The sequence below is a fragment of the Natrix helvetica genome (genome assembly GCF_964273705.1).
Source record: "Natrix helvetica genome assembly, chromosome: 2".
Taxonomy (NCBI): Eukaryota; Metazoa; Chordata; class Lepidosauria; order Squamata; family Natricidae; genus Natrix; species Natrix helvetica.
Window position 1 is genome coordinate 224,579,552 of NC_138552.1, and position 17,261 is coordinate 224,596,812.

Below are 17,261 nucleotides of genomic sequence, written 5' to 3' on the forward strand. Positions count from 1 at the left end.
TATCACAGGTCTCCTAGCATCCTGGATAGCAGTAAGGTGAATTGCAGGCCAACACACCTATCAAAGGCCTTCCGAGTTGTATTACAGCTGCTACCTCTCATCAGCCAAAATAACATATTTTGTAAATTACACTCCCAGCAAAAGAGCATGGAGAATTACCACAGTGTTGGCTGTTTTTGTCATGTTTTCAAGGTTAAACACAAGCATTTCAAACAAAGAGAATGCCAGAGTGAAGGATCCTGCCTTGTGGTAAATTATTATTTACTTCTGAAAGGAAGGGCTGGATTTGGTCCTAGGTTTGTCATTCAAAGGCTAAACAGCTTTAAACATTCTCAGGGATGTTGTTTAAATAATAACATGTTGTTGAAAATAAGGATCATGGTGACAGTTATCAGAAGGCACCTCATCCTTGTAATCCTTTGTGCCCGTTTGTTTTTTATGGTTTGGGTTTATAAACTTTAAACGAAAAGCCCGTAAAACTCAGTTGCTAATCCCAGTCATTCAAACCAGCGCTATGATCATCTTGCAGGAAAATATAAGATAGCAAAAGTGGTATAGATATGATTTAAAGCTAAATTTAAGAAAGGTAATTGGTCAAAAATGAAATTAAAATCCTGGCCCATGAAACACGACTAATTTATATGAGTTAAATTATCTTTTTAAGAAATTCATGTCCTTCAAACTGAAGTGTTTGTATAATTTCTTTCACTCCTTGGAGGACTCTGAATCTGAAAAGGATTCAGAAAGTGGATGCTTTACTAGTTCATTTCCATTCCTGCTGGCCCAAAAACAGCATCCATAGACCTCTACCATTGTTATTTGTTGATTTTGCCAGACCAGACTGTATATGAGAAGACGATGGCGAAAGGCTCTGAAAAAACATCATCTCTGTCTGCCTGACACTGTCTTGCCACAAAGTTTAGAAAAATCCATTATGCATCTTATCTCCGATCTTTACTTCAGTTTCTCCACTTTTCAGATCCACTTCTTCAATTGAGGCACTGCTAATCTTCCTTTAATATTCATTTTAATATTGTGGATATTAAAGTCCTAAGTGCCAATTCCTCCTGTTCTATTTTCTTGATAGTTTAGACTTTAATCCACCAAATCCTGAAACCAAAGTTCAGCGCAACTCTAGGGCAGAAAAACAAGACAGGCAATGTTTATTTCCAAAAACTAAAAAAAAATGGCTTTGGACAAAGTATCAACCATCATCGATTAAATGAAGCCGACCCCACTACACGTGAATAAAGGCTCAGTGTTTGATTGCTCAGTTATAGCAGTCATCTTGACTTTAACACACATGCACCAGACAGCCAAAACAGGGTGAAAAGAAAATGGTGACATTTGCCAGCACCAAATTCAAAATGGTTGCTCACTTAACAATATTTTCCTGAATGGTGTCCCTCCATACACCAATATACACAGCATTTTGGGTTTTCAATATATTTTCTCTATAGGTCAGTTATAATGTTTTTAAAATGCAGTAAGCATAATTACAAATGGTAGCAAATGAGTTATTGCTATTTCTTGGAGCTTAAAGGAAATAAAATCTTGCTATGGAAGCTTGATCCCTTTCTAACAAGTCAATTCACCAAGAATAAAATTGCCATTCCCAAACTGCTTAATATGTATTGTTAGGCCAAGAGAAGATGTGGTAGCATGTCTAATAGCTTTCTAGTATGTCAGAAGCCCAAAATGAGTGTTTCTTGTGTTTTTAGCAGTTACTATGTGTAGAGGTTAGTAGAGTTGCAAACTGCTTTAAAAAGGAATGGGAAGGTGCTGTTAGTCATGGCATAATCCATTTAGATAGGAAATGCTATAGAGTAGGGGTGTCAAAGTCAAGGTCCGGGGGCCAGATCTGGCCCACAGTGTACTTAGATCTGGTCCGTGGGACCACCCCGGAAACAACGAAGGACCGTCACGCAGTGCTTCTATCAGCAAAAACGGGCTTCTGATCTCTGTTTTCGGCTGCCACGGTCTTCTGCAACCGTCTGCTAGTGAAAACGGAGCTCGGAAACCTGTTTTCGCTGGTAGAGCACTTGGCCCACTAGAGGCGCCCCTGACAGGAGGGAGGTTGAGCTGGCGACGCCCACCCTGGCCATGCCCACCCCAGCCCTCCAAGGTCAAACACAAACCTGGTGTGGTCCTCAATGAAATTGAGTTTGACATCCCTGCTACAGAGGCATTAGGAGGATTTCCCCCTCCCCAGATAATCTGCACAGATTGGTTATTGTTATTTTCTGAGAGACTCAAGCATTGAAATAAGTCAACAATTTATCATGGTCCAGTATTACAGAAACAACAGCCATTTATTTTATGCATTTTAAAATATGTTCTATTGGAACTTGAGCCCCTATCTCCATCATGGAAAAAGCAGACTGTCCACAAGACATACTTGATGCCCTGTTGAGGATTTAAGAGTGTAGGATGAACCATTTAGGAATAGGTATTTTAAGTTATGTACCACAAGTTCCAATTGCTGGGTTGCTCAAGCAATCAATAGCATAGAACTCCCGACCTTCCTTTACCCTTCCTTATGGTTGCTACTGTGAAACACAATGTTGGACAATGTATGACTTATTTTAGAATCAATTAAGAATTGTGCTTTCCCAAGAAATATTCCTATCATAATTCCTTTCCTGTGCTGTCAAATACAGCAATAACATTTCTTTGCATTTTGTAATAATGTTCTCTTTAAATGTTGCTTTAAGTCTATTTTTGGCAACAGTACAATTAACCACTCCTCCATCATATTAAACATATTTCTTTTTTTGAAGAATGCAATTAATTTTTTCCGTAAAGTGCACATAGCCATATGGACTGTGGAAGAAGCTGAATGAGTCTGAGAAAAATTGTCATGATTTTACTATAACAAAGACTAGACAAGGAAAGCTTGTCAGAATGAATTATCAATTTATAATATATTTACAACTGTGTAGATTCCATAAGATGAAAAATAAATGCTTTAATTAAAGCAATCAAAATGTTACAAAACAGCCTGCTTTACAGACATATTATTCAGCCTGGATGTTAGATAAGTCAAAAAAAGACCGTGGTTTTTCCTTGAAGTACACTTCATAATTAAGAAAAATAAACCCGAGATATATTCTAAGAAACACATTTTATTGTGAAGAAAATGAAAACAAAACTTACTAGCTAATGATTACATTTTGGCAGTGTTCCTGCCTACCTTCTTGCCAGGCGAACAAAGAAGAATAATGTGGAAAAGAATGTGGACATGCGCAGTGAGCTTAGTAATCAGAGTCAGATCAGTCTACCGTATGTCTTAGAGTTTAAGCACAGCTGGCAAACCAAAAAATGCAGTGACAGATATAAGGCATTGTGAGCATGGGCACGGATTGTCACAATTGTGTGGAAAGCAGCCCACATAATGTGATTAATTTGAAATTAAGTTAAAGAACAGAGTAACAGGAGAGTGTTCAACAACTGATCTAGGTGTTTATTTTACTACAGGATAGTTTCAATGTTTTCCTCAGCCAACTCTTCTTAAACGTGCTTTCTGCAGTGTACCATATGCATAGGCTTACATAGAAGCTATGTTAGGAATTACAGATGCAACATGGCTATTCTTGTTCTGGATGGCCTCCAGGTCTCTTATAAGAGATCTTTGATTATGCAATCAATTGTTGTGCAAAATAAGGAGCAAATATAGATTGGACATTTTGCCAGCTCTAACCCAACACATAAAATTAAAAGAAAGTTTCTAACAATATTTAATAATCGGCATTAATATGCCTGTTGAATTGCTGCATTGAAGGGACAAGACCAAGAGTGGGGTCCAGCTGCTGCTACTGCCAGTTCACTCAGGGACACGCTTTGCGTTTGTGCGCTTGATGCGCACTATGCATGCATGCACAGTACTAAAAAATGCTTCACATGTGCAGAAGCAAAAAACAAGATGGCACTGCCATAGGCGCCGCCAAGAGAACCGGTTCGGGGGTGTGGCAGGCCAAGTTACAACCTACTCTTCTGAATCAGTCCGAACCTGTAGGGACCCACCTCTGGACAAGACAGAATGAGTATATCCATGAGTTTTTATATGCCAGGTTTATGGCTCTATTTGTGATCTTTATAAAGCTATACTCAGCTTCAGATCTTCTTTACAATTTTTACCCCATCTGGCAAGTCTTATGGGGAAGGCAAAGTTGTATCGTATTAGCTTAGTTGGTTGATTATATGCCACTAAGTCAGCACTGAGCCCTCGGAATGACACAGATTTTCTCCAGAATCATGTCTCCCCAGTCTGGTCCCCTTAAGTATTCTAGACATGCACCCATTCCAGTATAACTGAGTTAATCCACATCACTACTAGTTGTCTTCGAATGTATTAATAAGATGTTAGCCCGCTTATTCATCAGAAGCTATAATCTTATTCTATCAGTTTGGGCAAGATTTATGCTGTTTCCATCAATTTTTAGAGAAGTTTGTTGAGTAACAGATCACATGGTGTCCGTAGAGAATTTTGGAAGAAGTAGATTATCTGGACCCTTTCGAGTCAGATTTCAGTATGGGGTTGAAATTGTTGTGGTTGACCCCTGGCAGGCTTGGATACAGATAATGCATTTATTCTTGCTTTTCTTGATATCCAGCAGCTTTTGTTACCACTGAATCTTCTGGACCAACTTCAGGGTTTCAGGTACTTCCTCTGGGATTGGTTCAGTGTTGCTAGGAAGGGAGAGAAACGACCTCCAGCTTCCACTGTGTGGGCTGCTTCAGGGATTGACATTTTCCCCATTCCTACTCAATTTCTGCAGGACACTACTGAGTGAATTTATCCAATGGCACAGAGTGCAGCATCGGTGGTAGGCAGATGATATTTAGCTGTACATCTCCACTCTGACCTGGCCAAGTGATAACATGGAAGTTCTGCTCTTCTATATGAGCTAAGATCTAGTGTGGCTATGAACAGGAAGCAGTATATGGACAAAGGAAACAAAAAGAGAAATACCATCATATGACCAAGTGCAATGGTAGATGGAAAAGACCTTGGGAGACTGCATTACAGGCAGAGAAAGAGATTCAGAAGGTGCCTTTCCTATCTTCACACTCTGTAAAAGAGATAGGTGATTTGTACGCTCAGACTTGCAAAATTCTGTTAAGGTAGCCTTACAATAAAATAGCATTAGCTCATCTGGTTATGTTTTCTGTCTGGTCTGCTAAGAAATGCTGACACCAAGCCAGAAAATCTTTTTAAGGTGATGTTATTGCTGACAAGCCATATCAGAGCTTTGCTGCCACTCTCCAATCTTGCAACAAATCAATTTTTCTGACTTTTGACTCCCTTGGTTTTCACTATTAGCCTGACGTGAATATGAAAGAAACTGTCAGATGAAATATAACAAAAATTGTGTATCTATAAAACTTCTGTGTGATCAGGAAAAAAGTTATGTGAAGTGCAGGCGAATCTTTTACCTGGTGGCACGGCAGTTTAAAACGATGAAGTATACCATTTACACAAAGGACCTAGAAACTTTTTCCTGGAATTGACATACGATTCAGTGAAGTCTGTGAACAAGACGTAATTTGACAACCTTCTGATCTTATATTCAAATTATAGTTATGCCATTATTGTTTTCATTATTAAGTACTGTTTTATATATTTGTGAGTGATTTCTTTCTCTATTTTTGCTTACTATGCATTGCCCAGCAATCTAATAATCAGGGAGATGCCAAAATCCGGTAACACAAACAAGCAAAAAAGTCTGGCATCAGATTGCTATCAAATAACCTAAAATCCATGCTCCCGGAATCAAATAATGCAATTTTAATGCTTGTGTTCCCTTGGAGGGTGATGCATCATAAGGTGAGACGAACATAAATTTCAATCATTACAATAGTACAGGATGTTGCCAAACCAAAATGGAGGCAGAAATGTAGTCTGTTGTCCTTTGCTCCTCAGAAACTGTGCTGGGCATAACTGGCATGTATGTATGGCTATTACCGGTAGTATGCAGGTGTGTATATAGAAAGATAGATAACTGACAGCTGACAGATAGATAGATAGACAGACAGATTATAGATAGAAGATATAGATTGATGAGAGATATAGATAAAAACCAACGAAATTCTCAATGGTGTAATTTGAAAAACTAAGAATGCCCTTAAATAAACTCCCTAAATACTGTAGCTACTGGAACTTCAAATAAATTGTGGCTAGCCTGAGGGCCCATATCAACTAGGAGAGTATTTTGGGTATAAATAGCTTTTTTCCACATATGAAATTCATGTAAAGAATTGCTGATCCTTAATTCTTTTTAATGTTTTTGTAATAGACTAACTGCAACTTACTTCGACTTTAAAAATCTTTCAATATTTTGTACCTATCTGGATCTTGACATAGGAAGAAGTCCTTTGCCTCTCCTTGAATTGATTCATCCTCATTTGTTTAACTCACTGAATTATGAAAAAAAAACCTTTTTTTTTGGTTCACCCTGCACCCATCTCTCCTAATGGGAGAAAAGCACAAAGCACATCTACTCTGCAGCTCTACACCACTTACTGTCCATAAATTAATCTGTCCAACAAATAACTCTCAAATAAAAATAAATGCCCTTTCCATTTACTGCTGCTGCTGCTGAGAAAAGCATAAAAAAAACCCATAATCAATGGAAAGTAATACAAAAGGTGTGAAGCTTGGATGACCTCTATCCAAGAAACAAGCTGACAGCTTATGAAAGCCAAACTTCAGTTCAGCCCATATTACTCAATCAGAACCAATGGGAGGGGAGGATGTCTAATTTAATTTCAGACATTGTATAAAGAGAGGTATATTAAAATGAGGATCATGATAACACTTTTTCAAACTAAAAATAACCCACCTCCCTTAAAATCCTGTATCACCGCATTTTTCTGTGTATCTGATGAGCTACGGTTCACAAAGGATTATGCCTTTTAATCAAATTGGTTAGTTTGAAAAGATCCTACTTGATTCTACTTCTGATTTTTATGTTTTGTGGAATAGCAGTTATCTTCAAAGAAACTTCTGAAGTGCATGAGGGAGCCCACGAATGCAATTTTCACAAATGCAAGGCAACATCCCCTAACAAATCTGTCCCCTTCTTCCCATGCTGATTTCTAGAAGTGTAGAAAGTAAGATGAACTGCATGGAGATATGTAGGAATGACATATTACTAAGGCAAAGAGGCCAAAGCATTTTTAAAGTCCAGAATGAGTTAACACTTGGAAATAGCTCAAGCAGATGCCTTCCTAATTCACTGTAATATAAGGAGGAAGAGGTATAGAACAATCAGGTTTGCAAGATTGTGTTGTTATATAACCAATCTCAATAAAACTAATTTTAGCCTTTCTTTTGAGTCCATTTCCTGGAGTGGTCTACATAGTTAAAGAATTCAAGAAGACTGCAGTGTCTATATGTAGAGATAGGAAGTTTATCTCCACAAAATGTTCTTACTTTCCTCAGAACCTCTCCAAAGTATGTATGTTAACTGCATAGAGGTAGCATTCAACTTATAATGCAATTATGACCAGAATTTCCATTGCTAACTAAGGTTGTTGTTAAGTGAGTCGTGTATAATTGTATGACTTTTCATCATGATTCACTACAGTTGTTAAGTAAATCATGCAGTCATTAAGCAAATCTGGCTTTCCCCATTGACTTTGCTTGTTGGAACCAAATGGGAAGGTCACAAACGCTGATCACAAAATTGTTGCAATCATTGTAAACACACGCTGGTTGCAAATAGCAATAGCACTTAGACTTATATACCACTTCATAGTGCTTTACAGTCCTCTCTAAGTGATTTACAGAGTCAGCATATTTTCCCCAACAATCTGGGTCTTCATTTTACCGACCTCGGAAGGATGGAAGGCTGAGTCAACCTGGAATCAATGCCCAAATTGTGATCATTTGATTGTGTGAACACTATGATAGATTGGTTGTAAGTCATTGTAACTTGCATCGCTAAATGAATAGTTGTAAGTTGAAGACTAAATGTGCATGCAATTATCTGCATGTCAAGTGCAATCATACACAACCCAATTTGGGTTTTTCTCCCAATAATGTTTATTGTGCTAAAAAGAAAGATGCTTATGACAGGGTGGTTGACATAACCCAGTCTTTGATCACTCTCTGTTCCACAGCTAGAAGAGCCATGCATATGTTGGGCCAGGGAAGTGCATTAAATTTCCTTGCTGTAACTCACTCAAAAGTTCAGAAGAGATTACACTCCTGTATTGGCATTTGTGAGTTGCCATTCTGAATTATGTCCAGAGTTCTCATTTCCCCTGAAATGCATTTTCACTGTATTGTCATAAATGTTTTCAAATTACTGTTTGAATGGACATAACATTTAAGAATTAAAAATTAAGGCCCCCAGAATTTTATTCTTGTCATAAAGTTGTAATCCTTCCAAGAATTGATTGCTGGGAACTTTTGAACAGCCTGATACTTGAGTGAGAATCTTGAGCCATCTTGCTCAGCAACATCAATGCTAACAATCTCTACAGGGTTTCTGGCAAGAATTTTTCCTGATGCTCCTGGAAATGCCAGGAAATTGAACTTAGGGCCTCCCACACGCAAAGCATGTCTTTGACTAATGAGCTACAGCTTTCTTTTCAGAGGACTGAAACTTAAGTGAGCAGATTTTGTCTGGCAGATTTGAAGTGTGCATTTTAAGTGAGAAAATGGATGGGGGAAAGAAAGGGAGGGGGAGGGGAAGAAAGTACAGAGCAATGTTCTTGTTGAAAACAAGCAATGATCTGCCTTCAGAACATGCATTTTACACTGTAGTTTCCAGGATGTGTTACACATTATTCCGAATCTAAGATTCAGTTTCTAGTCATGTACAATGTCAAGTTCAGTCACAGGATTCTTCAATACAAGAAACTCTGTTATGAGAATCTCTGCTCTCCTGGAGATTTGCTTCAAGTCAAATCTAGAAAAAGCATTGATCAGAATGGGAATCATGTAGGTATTTTCTCCCATCTGGTAAGAACTAGCCCATTTTTTTCCAAAATAAATGAATATAAAATTTGTTGGACAAGATGGACCAAATTGGACAAGAATGCAAGACTGAGTACTTAAGTGTTGGAAAGACAAATTAACTACACAATTATAGGTATACTTATTCACAAATAAAAACTTCCCATTTAATGGAATGTCTTCAGTAAGAGATATACAGAGAACTGCAATTGTTGCTGGCTGATAGACATTTGGAGAACTTTTGTATCTGTGGGCTTACCGCAGTATTACTAGATGGGAAAAATACAAATAATTTGGGAATAAATTGATTCTGTTGCTCTATCTGTCTTCCTTCCTCTCTCTCTCCTCCTTCTGATGCTGATATATCACTCAGGGCAGAATCACTCAGAATCACTAACAAATTACACTGTTAGAAGTTTGCATCTAGGTTGGATCTATAGTTTCCATGATTAGTAATCGAACAATAAGCATGCTATGCAACTAATATGCAAGGATTATGAAATGCAAGGAAATTGAGTTTTAGTCATGCCTTAGGCATGAATACCAGCTCAGTGACTTTGGTCCAGACTCCAGTCATTCTCTCTCAACCACCTAACAGGGTTGTTGTGGTGGGAAAACAGGAGAAGGAAATATTAGCTTTGTTTATCATCTTGAAGTATTTATAAAAATCAATAAAAGGGGGATAAAAATACATCTAAAATAAACAAAGCAAATCATTGCATACTTGGAAATGATAACACTTCAAAAAAGAGGGAGCAATTTAGGATAAGGCAAAAGGGGGCTGATGAAACTAAATTCAAATATTTGCAATTTGGATGTATGATATATTTGGATGTATGATTCTTAATTTATACCCATCTAATAATGCACTTACACGAACGAGCATTTCCTATACTTTCAATTACAACCAAATTGTAGCTTGGAATTTTCCTGGTGTTTTTTCAACCCACTTCCAGCTGGAATTACTGACTGGACTGTTGAGAATTTTCATTTGTAGAATTAGCAAAAGTAATAATGTGCAGCTTACATAACAAAACAATCAGACTATTTTTCTTTGCAGTGTTCAGATCAAAGGAAATCTACTCAATATATATGACGATTTTACTGCCATGTGTTTGGCTAAGGAAGATACTTGTTTTCTTTGGAGTCTCCTTTTTGTTGTCCTTCTGCTAGGTTGTGCCTTGCACGTCATCTTTATCTTTGTTTTAACAGCATGCCAGCCTCCGACTCTTCTTTAAGTATCATCAGGTCCTGCATGAGGCTGTGCTCTGTCCCATGAGTCACTTTCATAAGATCGTAAGTCTGAAATGCAGAAGAAATACAGAAGAAAAGCATTCTGTTATCCTTGATGGTATGCCTCTAAATATCTCCATCTGGAATATTTTATTTCTAAAAAACAATTTGCAACTTCGCTAGCCATCGATTGTCACTTCAGCTTGCCTCTTCATATAGTCCATAACAATGCAAGCTCTTTTCCGCCAGTTTATCCAAATTGCTATGGAATTTACTGTTCTGGTTTGCTTGGCCTCTATAAATTTGTTTTGGGATATGTTTAGGTTAAACATATGTGTACTTTTCAAGGTAATTCAGCTTAGTAATATAAGAGGAGCATTATGGAACTGGCCCTGCTGTGTGTTCCCTCCATGATCTGAAAAAGGTTTCTGTTAGCATTGAGATCTATAGAATGAAGAGTGCTCAATAATGAAAGGACTTAACTATGAGCTACCCAAACAAATAGGATATTCAGCGTAGTATGAAAAACCACACTGCTTCTCTCTCCAAGAATGTAAACCTCATTAGGTCATTGATAAGGAAGTGCAAGTAAAAGCCCAGCACATTCCTTTATGTCTAATTTGCATTTGGATTGAACAGGATACCTAACATCAGAGACACATGTAGTGGTATGCAAATATGCCTCTCTTCTGCTCAGTCAGGATGAAAGAGGAAAGCAAAGTCCATCGTGCTAATGGGCTTCAAAGCAAAGGCCAGGATATTGAGGAAATTGTTTCGGTTTCTACTTTATCCCTCAATTACACGAAGGCTTCTTAGAGATGCCAAGGAAGGCTACACTCGTGTTATTTGCATCACACATACAGTAAATAATGTATAGGGCAAGCTGGAAGGAACCAGTTCAAATACAATCTATTTGGAAAGGGATGCCTGTCATTCTGGGGCAGATACATCTAGGTTATGTCCCTTTATAGCAGGGAACTAATATAGGTGGAATATACATGCTTTGGGGTAAGAGCTTAATGGCTCAGCAGAGGACTTACTGCATTCTTACAGATTTCCAATCATTTATAATAGTCTTGGCATATTGTGTGATATAAAATTCACAACAATTTTTCTGTACACTTTGCGGAGGGTTTTCATATCGAAACATAACATCTGCCCTTTGTCTATTTTGGATCACCAAACCAATCTTTCGAAGTTTGAAAAAATGTAATTAAAATATCTTTAACTGTAGAGAGTCTTTGGAGGTGACAGTTCAGTGTAGGACTTATGAGGATAAATCCAAGATAAAAAGTACTTTAATCTCCAGAAGGTGTGCTAGGAATCTATTTCTCTAATCACAGGCAAAACTAGATTGCAACACTGACATGGACGGATGCCTTCCAGGGGGGCAGTGAAATGATCACTCAGTAATACCATGTCAGACTTAGAATTCAACAATTCTATCAAGTGAAGCTACTAGATGTCAAAATCAATTAAATGTGAAAGAAATAACAGTTATGAAATAACATGAAATTAACCAAAAACTTTATTTTTAATTATAACACTTTGTCACAGCTATTTATACCTCAAAATCTGCTTTCAATATTATTATTATTATTATTATTATTATTATTATTATTATTATTATTATTATTATTATTATTAGTAGTAGTAGTAGTAGTAGTAGTAGTAGTAGTATCAGTAGTATTATTACTACTATTATCCCGAATCAATTTGCTGAAGCATGAAGGCATCTTCACTGAAGATTATGGACTGTAATCTGTCATGCAGGTCCAGTACAAGTTATGCCACCAGATGCCAATCAAATGGGCATCTATGCCCAGGTAGCATTGGAATTTCAATCTTGCAATTAGTAGTCTAGCATCTTAACACTTAAATTACTTTTGCAATTACTTCAAAAAATCATTTTATTTATATATGTACATCTGTGTGCGCATGCACATGTGCGCGCGCGCACACACACACACATATATATGTGTGTAAGAAGTGTATAGCTTAATGCTGCTCATTCTTAAATGATTATTTGTAAAGGGGCAGAAAACACACCATCTTAAGCTCAGTGAGAGAAAGGCCAAAAGCCTAACAAATAAGACAGAAGCATAAAAAGAATCTGATAACAATCGATGTTCAATCTCAGATAAAGCATTATATGGTAATGGTTTAGTTTAATTTTAGAAACTTTTTTTTTACATCCTTAAACAGGAAACTGGAACGTAAACTACAATATGTGAAACTTTACAAAGAATCAATTGGGGAATTACATAAGGCAGCTGTCACAAAGCTATGTAACTCAAGCAAATATATTTTATATATACAGTGACATTTCCAGAAGGTCTGGTACATTTTATAAATCTATCACAAATTTAGAAGAAACTGCAAATAAGGAGCAGCCAGCTGAGACAAGTTCAGGCCGGCATCAATGAACTTATAGGACACCATTCATGTGCAACCAACATGTTTTATGCCACATAACTAAAATTTTATTTCTTTTTCTCCTCAAATGTTTTTTTTTAAGTTTAAACAAGCTAATAGATTTAATTACCTATAGTAATTTATCCACAGGAAGTTATTTTTACTTTTACAGATTTGGTTTCAGAATGCTGTTTAGCTGAATAAATTGTTAACAAAATAATCATCACTGGAAAACATGCGCTGCTTTCAGAAACAAGTTAGTTACTAACGTATTCCCTTTCAGTAATGATGAGCAGATTATGTACGTAGAATGCATTGCTATTCTGAACTAGCTTACAAATAATTCATATGAAGAAATTTCCTCCGATCAGATCTTTTAATAATACACATTCTTCACAGTGGTCAACTCTGAATTAAAAGCGCTCACGACTTAATGCACCCGGGTTTTGATTGTCCTCTTCATTTTTTTCATCAGGATTTCATCCCAAATATTTCAGGTGAGTTTCAGAACTCTTACTAGTTCATGATCAAAGGAAGCATTTCCACTACTATTTACCTTCCCTTCCCTGTTCAGTGAGATGCAGAACATGATCAATATTTAAAAAGGAGAAGCAGATTAAGGTACTGAAACAGTCTCTTGTTCATCCAACTTAATAGCTATTTGCCATTCTAGGTTTGGGGTGATTAATGACACCCCCTCAGATACGGAACAGTAATTACCAACCACTGCTATTAAAGTAAGTCTCTCCTGGAAACTGTAAGCAACTCACTTTGTAGCCATTGCCTCCGGGGCTGGCGTAGATGTAAAAAAGCGGGAGAGTGCTTGCTGACTGACATGTGGAAAGTGAGGTGAGCAGGGAGGTTATAGAAATGCAGTCAAGGAGAAACAATTAGGAGGAAAGAGAATGTAGAACCAGTGAGCAAAACTGACCTGTTTCAGGGTTTCAAGGGCCTGAGAGAACATGTCCTGGTGGAACTGCAACTTGGCCACTCTCATCATCTGGATAGCCCTCAAAGGATGGAAGCCGGGATAATAAAACCTGAAAGAGGGGGCAGGAAGAAAATTACATCCATTTGTCAGTTCTCACCTTCACCGTTCCTGCCTCAGTGGAGAGCTATTAGAGTAGGACTACAAAGTCACTGTGAATTTTAATGAGTTATTAGGGGGAAATTAGCCAGTGTCGAGGAGTATGAAAGACTGAGGGGTTGTTAACAAAATATTATTTTTAGTCTTGGAACAGTTTTTATGTTATCCTATTAGAAAGTGACAAGGGTAGGATTCCCCATCTTCCTGAGACAATGCAATAGCCAACAAAGAGACATTCAGTCTTACTACCAAGGGGGCAATGTGATTTTCACTATGAATTTTTTAATGTAGGACCTGAGCCTTCATATTCCCAGAAGCAGCCTGAGCTTTAATCTTGTGAATTATTTGGGATTTATACTTCCTAACATGTGACTCATAAAATATGCATATGTAAGTGACAAAGGGGAAATTCATTTGACCTATGGAAGGCAGACTTTCCTATCCTGGCATCTTCCAGCCACAATTTCTGGGAATTTTGGCAATGGCCTTGACAGGGTGACGTGCACCAGGAATGTTGCTTTCGGTCAAGGAGGGGAATAATGTTTGTGGTGAAAGATGCACTTTTCTTAAAATCAATTAATAATTGGATTCCCTGGCTGAAAAGTGTAGAGAATTTGGCTGCAATGGATGATATCTATGGAATGGGTGGGGCTGAAATGTTTAGCCAATTTGGGGGTGGTGTGGTGGAAATTAAAGGAAAGAACTCTTCATTCTTAAGGTGAAGGCACTGATTTTGTCCCTTCAAAAAAGAGCGTGCATACAGAGAAACACGGACAGGAAATAATTAATCACAGCTTGTCCACTCCAAGTGGAAACCATGAGGCCCAAGAAACCTTTGTAGCAGAAGAGATGGATGTGGGCTATAAAGTCTCTTTTCTTTCCTCAAATATGAATTCGGTAACCGGATCCCAGAAAGCAATACATTTTTAGCCTTCTGTATGTAGTAGGGACACAATAAAAAACAGTGGTGCTATTAGGATTCCTGAACACTGTTGGAAACATGACTACTATTCCTACAAATAACAGTAGTCATGTCCAATGTGTCTTTTTAACCATTGTTTTCTGTCAGAAACAGATGTTTTAGGCAGATTAAATTATTCTGAACAAGCAGGCAAAACCAAGCATGGCTTGCCCATTTTTTCATAGGTGAGAAATATGCATACAAATAATTTAAAAAACAAGCCTAATGTCATCTTTCCCAAAATGGTCTTCTCCTTGCTTAGATTCTGCCAAACCCTCATTCAAATACCCTGTCCTCATAAATGCCAATATTCCCACGCCCAGTGGTGGGACTCAAAAATTTTTACTACTGGTTCTGTGGGCGTGGCTTGGTGGGCATGGTGTGGCTTGGGGGGCATGGCAGTGGAAGGTTACTGCAAAATCCCCATTACCTCCCTACTAATAGGACAAGGATACTGCAAAATCTCCGTTTCCATCCCACCCCACTAACCTGCTTTCCAGCTCGGTTCTCCTGTGCAGGGCAACAGAAAAAGACCCAGCTGATCAGCTGGGACTCAGGAAGCAGTGAATAGGTGGGGGATGGGCTAGCCAAAGGTGGTATTTGCTGGTTCTCCAAACTACTCAAAATTTCCGCTACCAGTTTGCCAGAACCCGCCAGAACTGGCTGAATACCACCTCTCTCATGCCTCAAAGAAACAAAGAATTATTGACAATCTGGGCCACCGAGCCTAAAGCCACTTGAAGAAACAGCAACTGATGTCAGAAAAGTCAAGAAGATGGCCTCCAGAGCCCTTTCACCAACAGTGCCGACTGGCCTTTTGCCAGGCTGCCCGGCCATTCTCTCCTGCAGGAAATTGATCATGTGGAGTCCTCCTACATCAGTCCTACTGAGACATGTTTAAAAATTGCATCTAACTTTTAAGGTACTTAAAGAGTCTGTAAAGATTTAGGATTAATGTAAATGATACCAGAGGAAGTAGTAACTAATTAAGCAATGTCAGGTAGATAACTAAAGCCGGTCATAGGCATAATCTAAAAACAGGAAATTCAAGAGGTGAAGGAAAAGGAAGCAAGCATGAAATGGAGTGTGCAGAGAACATAAATATTTACAAAGCTGTTTTAGTGGGCTGATTTATGTACTTGTTTCATGCATGGCTTTTCATTAGCTTTAAATCTGACACCTAAAATAGTTGCTTGGTATTACTTTCTAAAACTTTGTAAAATCATTTGAATATTCTTTGCATGGGACATACGCTAATAATTTCGTTATATTCTCTGGGAAGAGAAATGAAAAGGAATGTCCAGACAGCTGGGCCCCAATGAATGACAAAAAGAAGAGAGCATGGGGATAGTTCAATTTGTTAATGACATACTTAAGTTCAGCTCCCAAAAGACTAGAATCTTAGGACTATCTCAGAAAAGTAAAAACAGACTGACATAAATATAGTTAATGGATTAAAGAGCTTTCAAATATATTTTAGCTACATATTGGTTTCCAGCCAAGTCAGAGTACCTATATAGCTAGAATGAAGGAATATAGTGATACTACGAGTTTAACTGGCTCTCACACTCTAAGAGAAAGTACCACGAGTGGCTCATCATTGGCCATGATTCTCATCCCAGTTCATGTTAACCCCATATAATCATAAGCAACAAGAACAATAATGAAACAATGAATCCTATGTCAGCAGTTAAGAATATATTGTAGCTAAGAATGCAATTATTGACTATTAAAACTGATTAAGAATTAATCAAATTTAAGGGTCAACAGAGAAAGAGTTCACTGTAAAACATGTACAGGTAGTCCTAAAATTATGACCATGCAATTGTTCAATGTTATAACAGTGGTGAAAAAAGTGACATGACCAGTCCTCACATTACAACTGTCGCAGCCTCCCCATGGTCACATCATCAAAATTTGGGCATTTGAGAACCAGAATGTATTTAGGATGGCTGCAGCATCCTGAGGTCATGTGATCACCACTTGCAATCTTCCAAGGGGGCTTCTGACAAGCAAAGGGAAGGGGGGAAGCCTGGATTCACTTAATGACTGTGTGATTTGTTTAACAATTGTGGCAAAAAGGTGATTTAAAAAAAATCAGGCATACCTCACTTAATGACTACATTGCGTAGCAACAGAAGTTCCAGTCCTAGCTGTGGTAGTTAAGTCAAGGGACTACCCGTAGAAGAATGAGGGCTGGGACCCTGGTTTCAATTCTGTACTATTTTGCATCAAGTCTTTGTAGGGGGAATATTTACACACACTGCTTTATATGCAATGGTTGCCACACATACTCACAACCGTTTTCAGAAGACCAGAAAAGTGGGGGGAGCTGACTCAATCTGGAGGTAAGATGTCCCAATGGGTGGAAGAAACACCAAAGAAGACTTTCTTCCTGGATCCCATCAGTGGAAAGTCTTTAACTGATGCAATCCAGAACATACCCTCCTGAGTGGCAATCTATGGGAGAGGCACTTCACCTGGTTCCTCTGATAAGATCTGTCTAGTGTGACTGAACCTCTGGCATAACTCTCATCTTCCTCAGAGCACAAAAGATCCATAGCCATGTCAAGGCTGAGGAGGGGGGGGGGGGGTTCAGT

The 17,261-nt window shown here is 38.1% G+C and overlaps 1 protein-coding gene across 2 annotated transcripts in view; it reads right to left on the reverse strand.

Annotated features, from left to right (window-relative positions):
• Window positions 1–7,611: 7,611 nt before the first annotated feature.
• Window positions 7,612–17,261, reverse strand: part of SMYD3 (SET and MYND domain containing 3) — a 325,846-nt gene continuing 316,196 nt past the window's right edge. For both annotated transcript variants that reach the window (XM_081942754.1, XM_081942753.1), the window contains exons 11-12: window positions 13,545–13,653; window positions 7,612–10,267 (exon numbers count right to left, since the gene is read on the reverse strand). In XM_081942754.1, coding sequence (XP_081798880.1) covers window positions 10,160–10,267; window positions 13,545–13,653 — 217 coding nt within the window. In that variant the 3' untranslated portion in view covers window positions 7,612–10,159. The remainder of the gene's footprint in view (window positions 10,268–13,544; window positions 13,654–17,261) is intronic.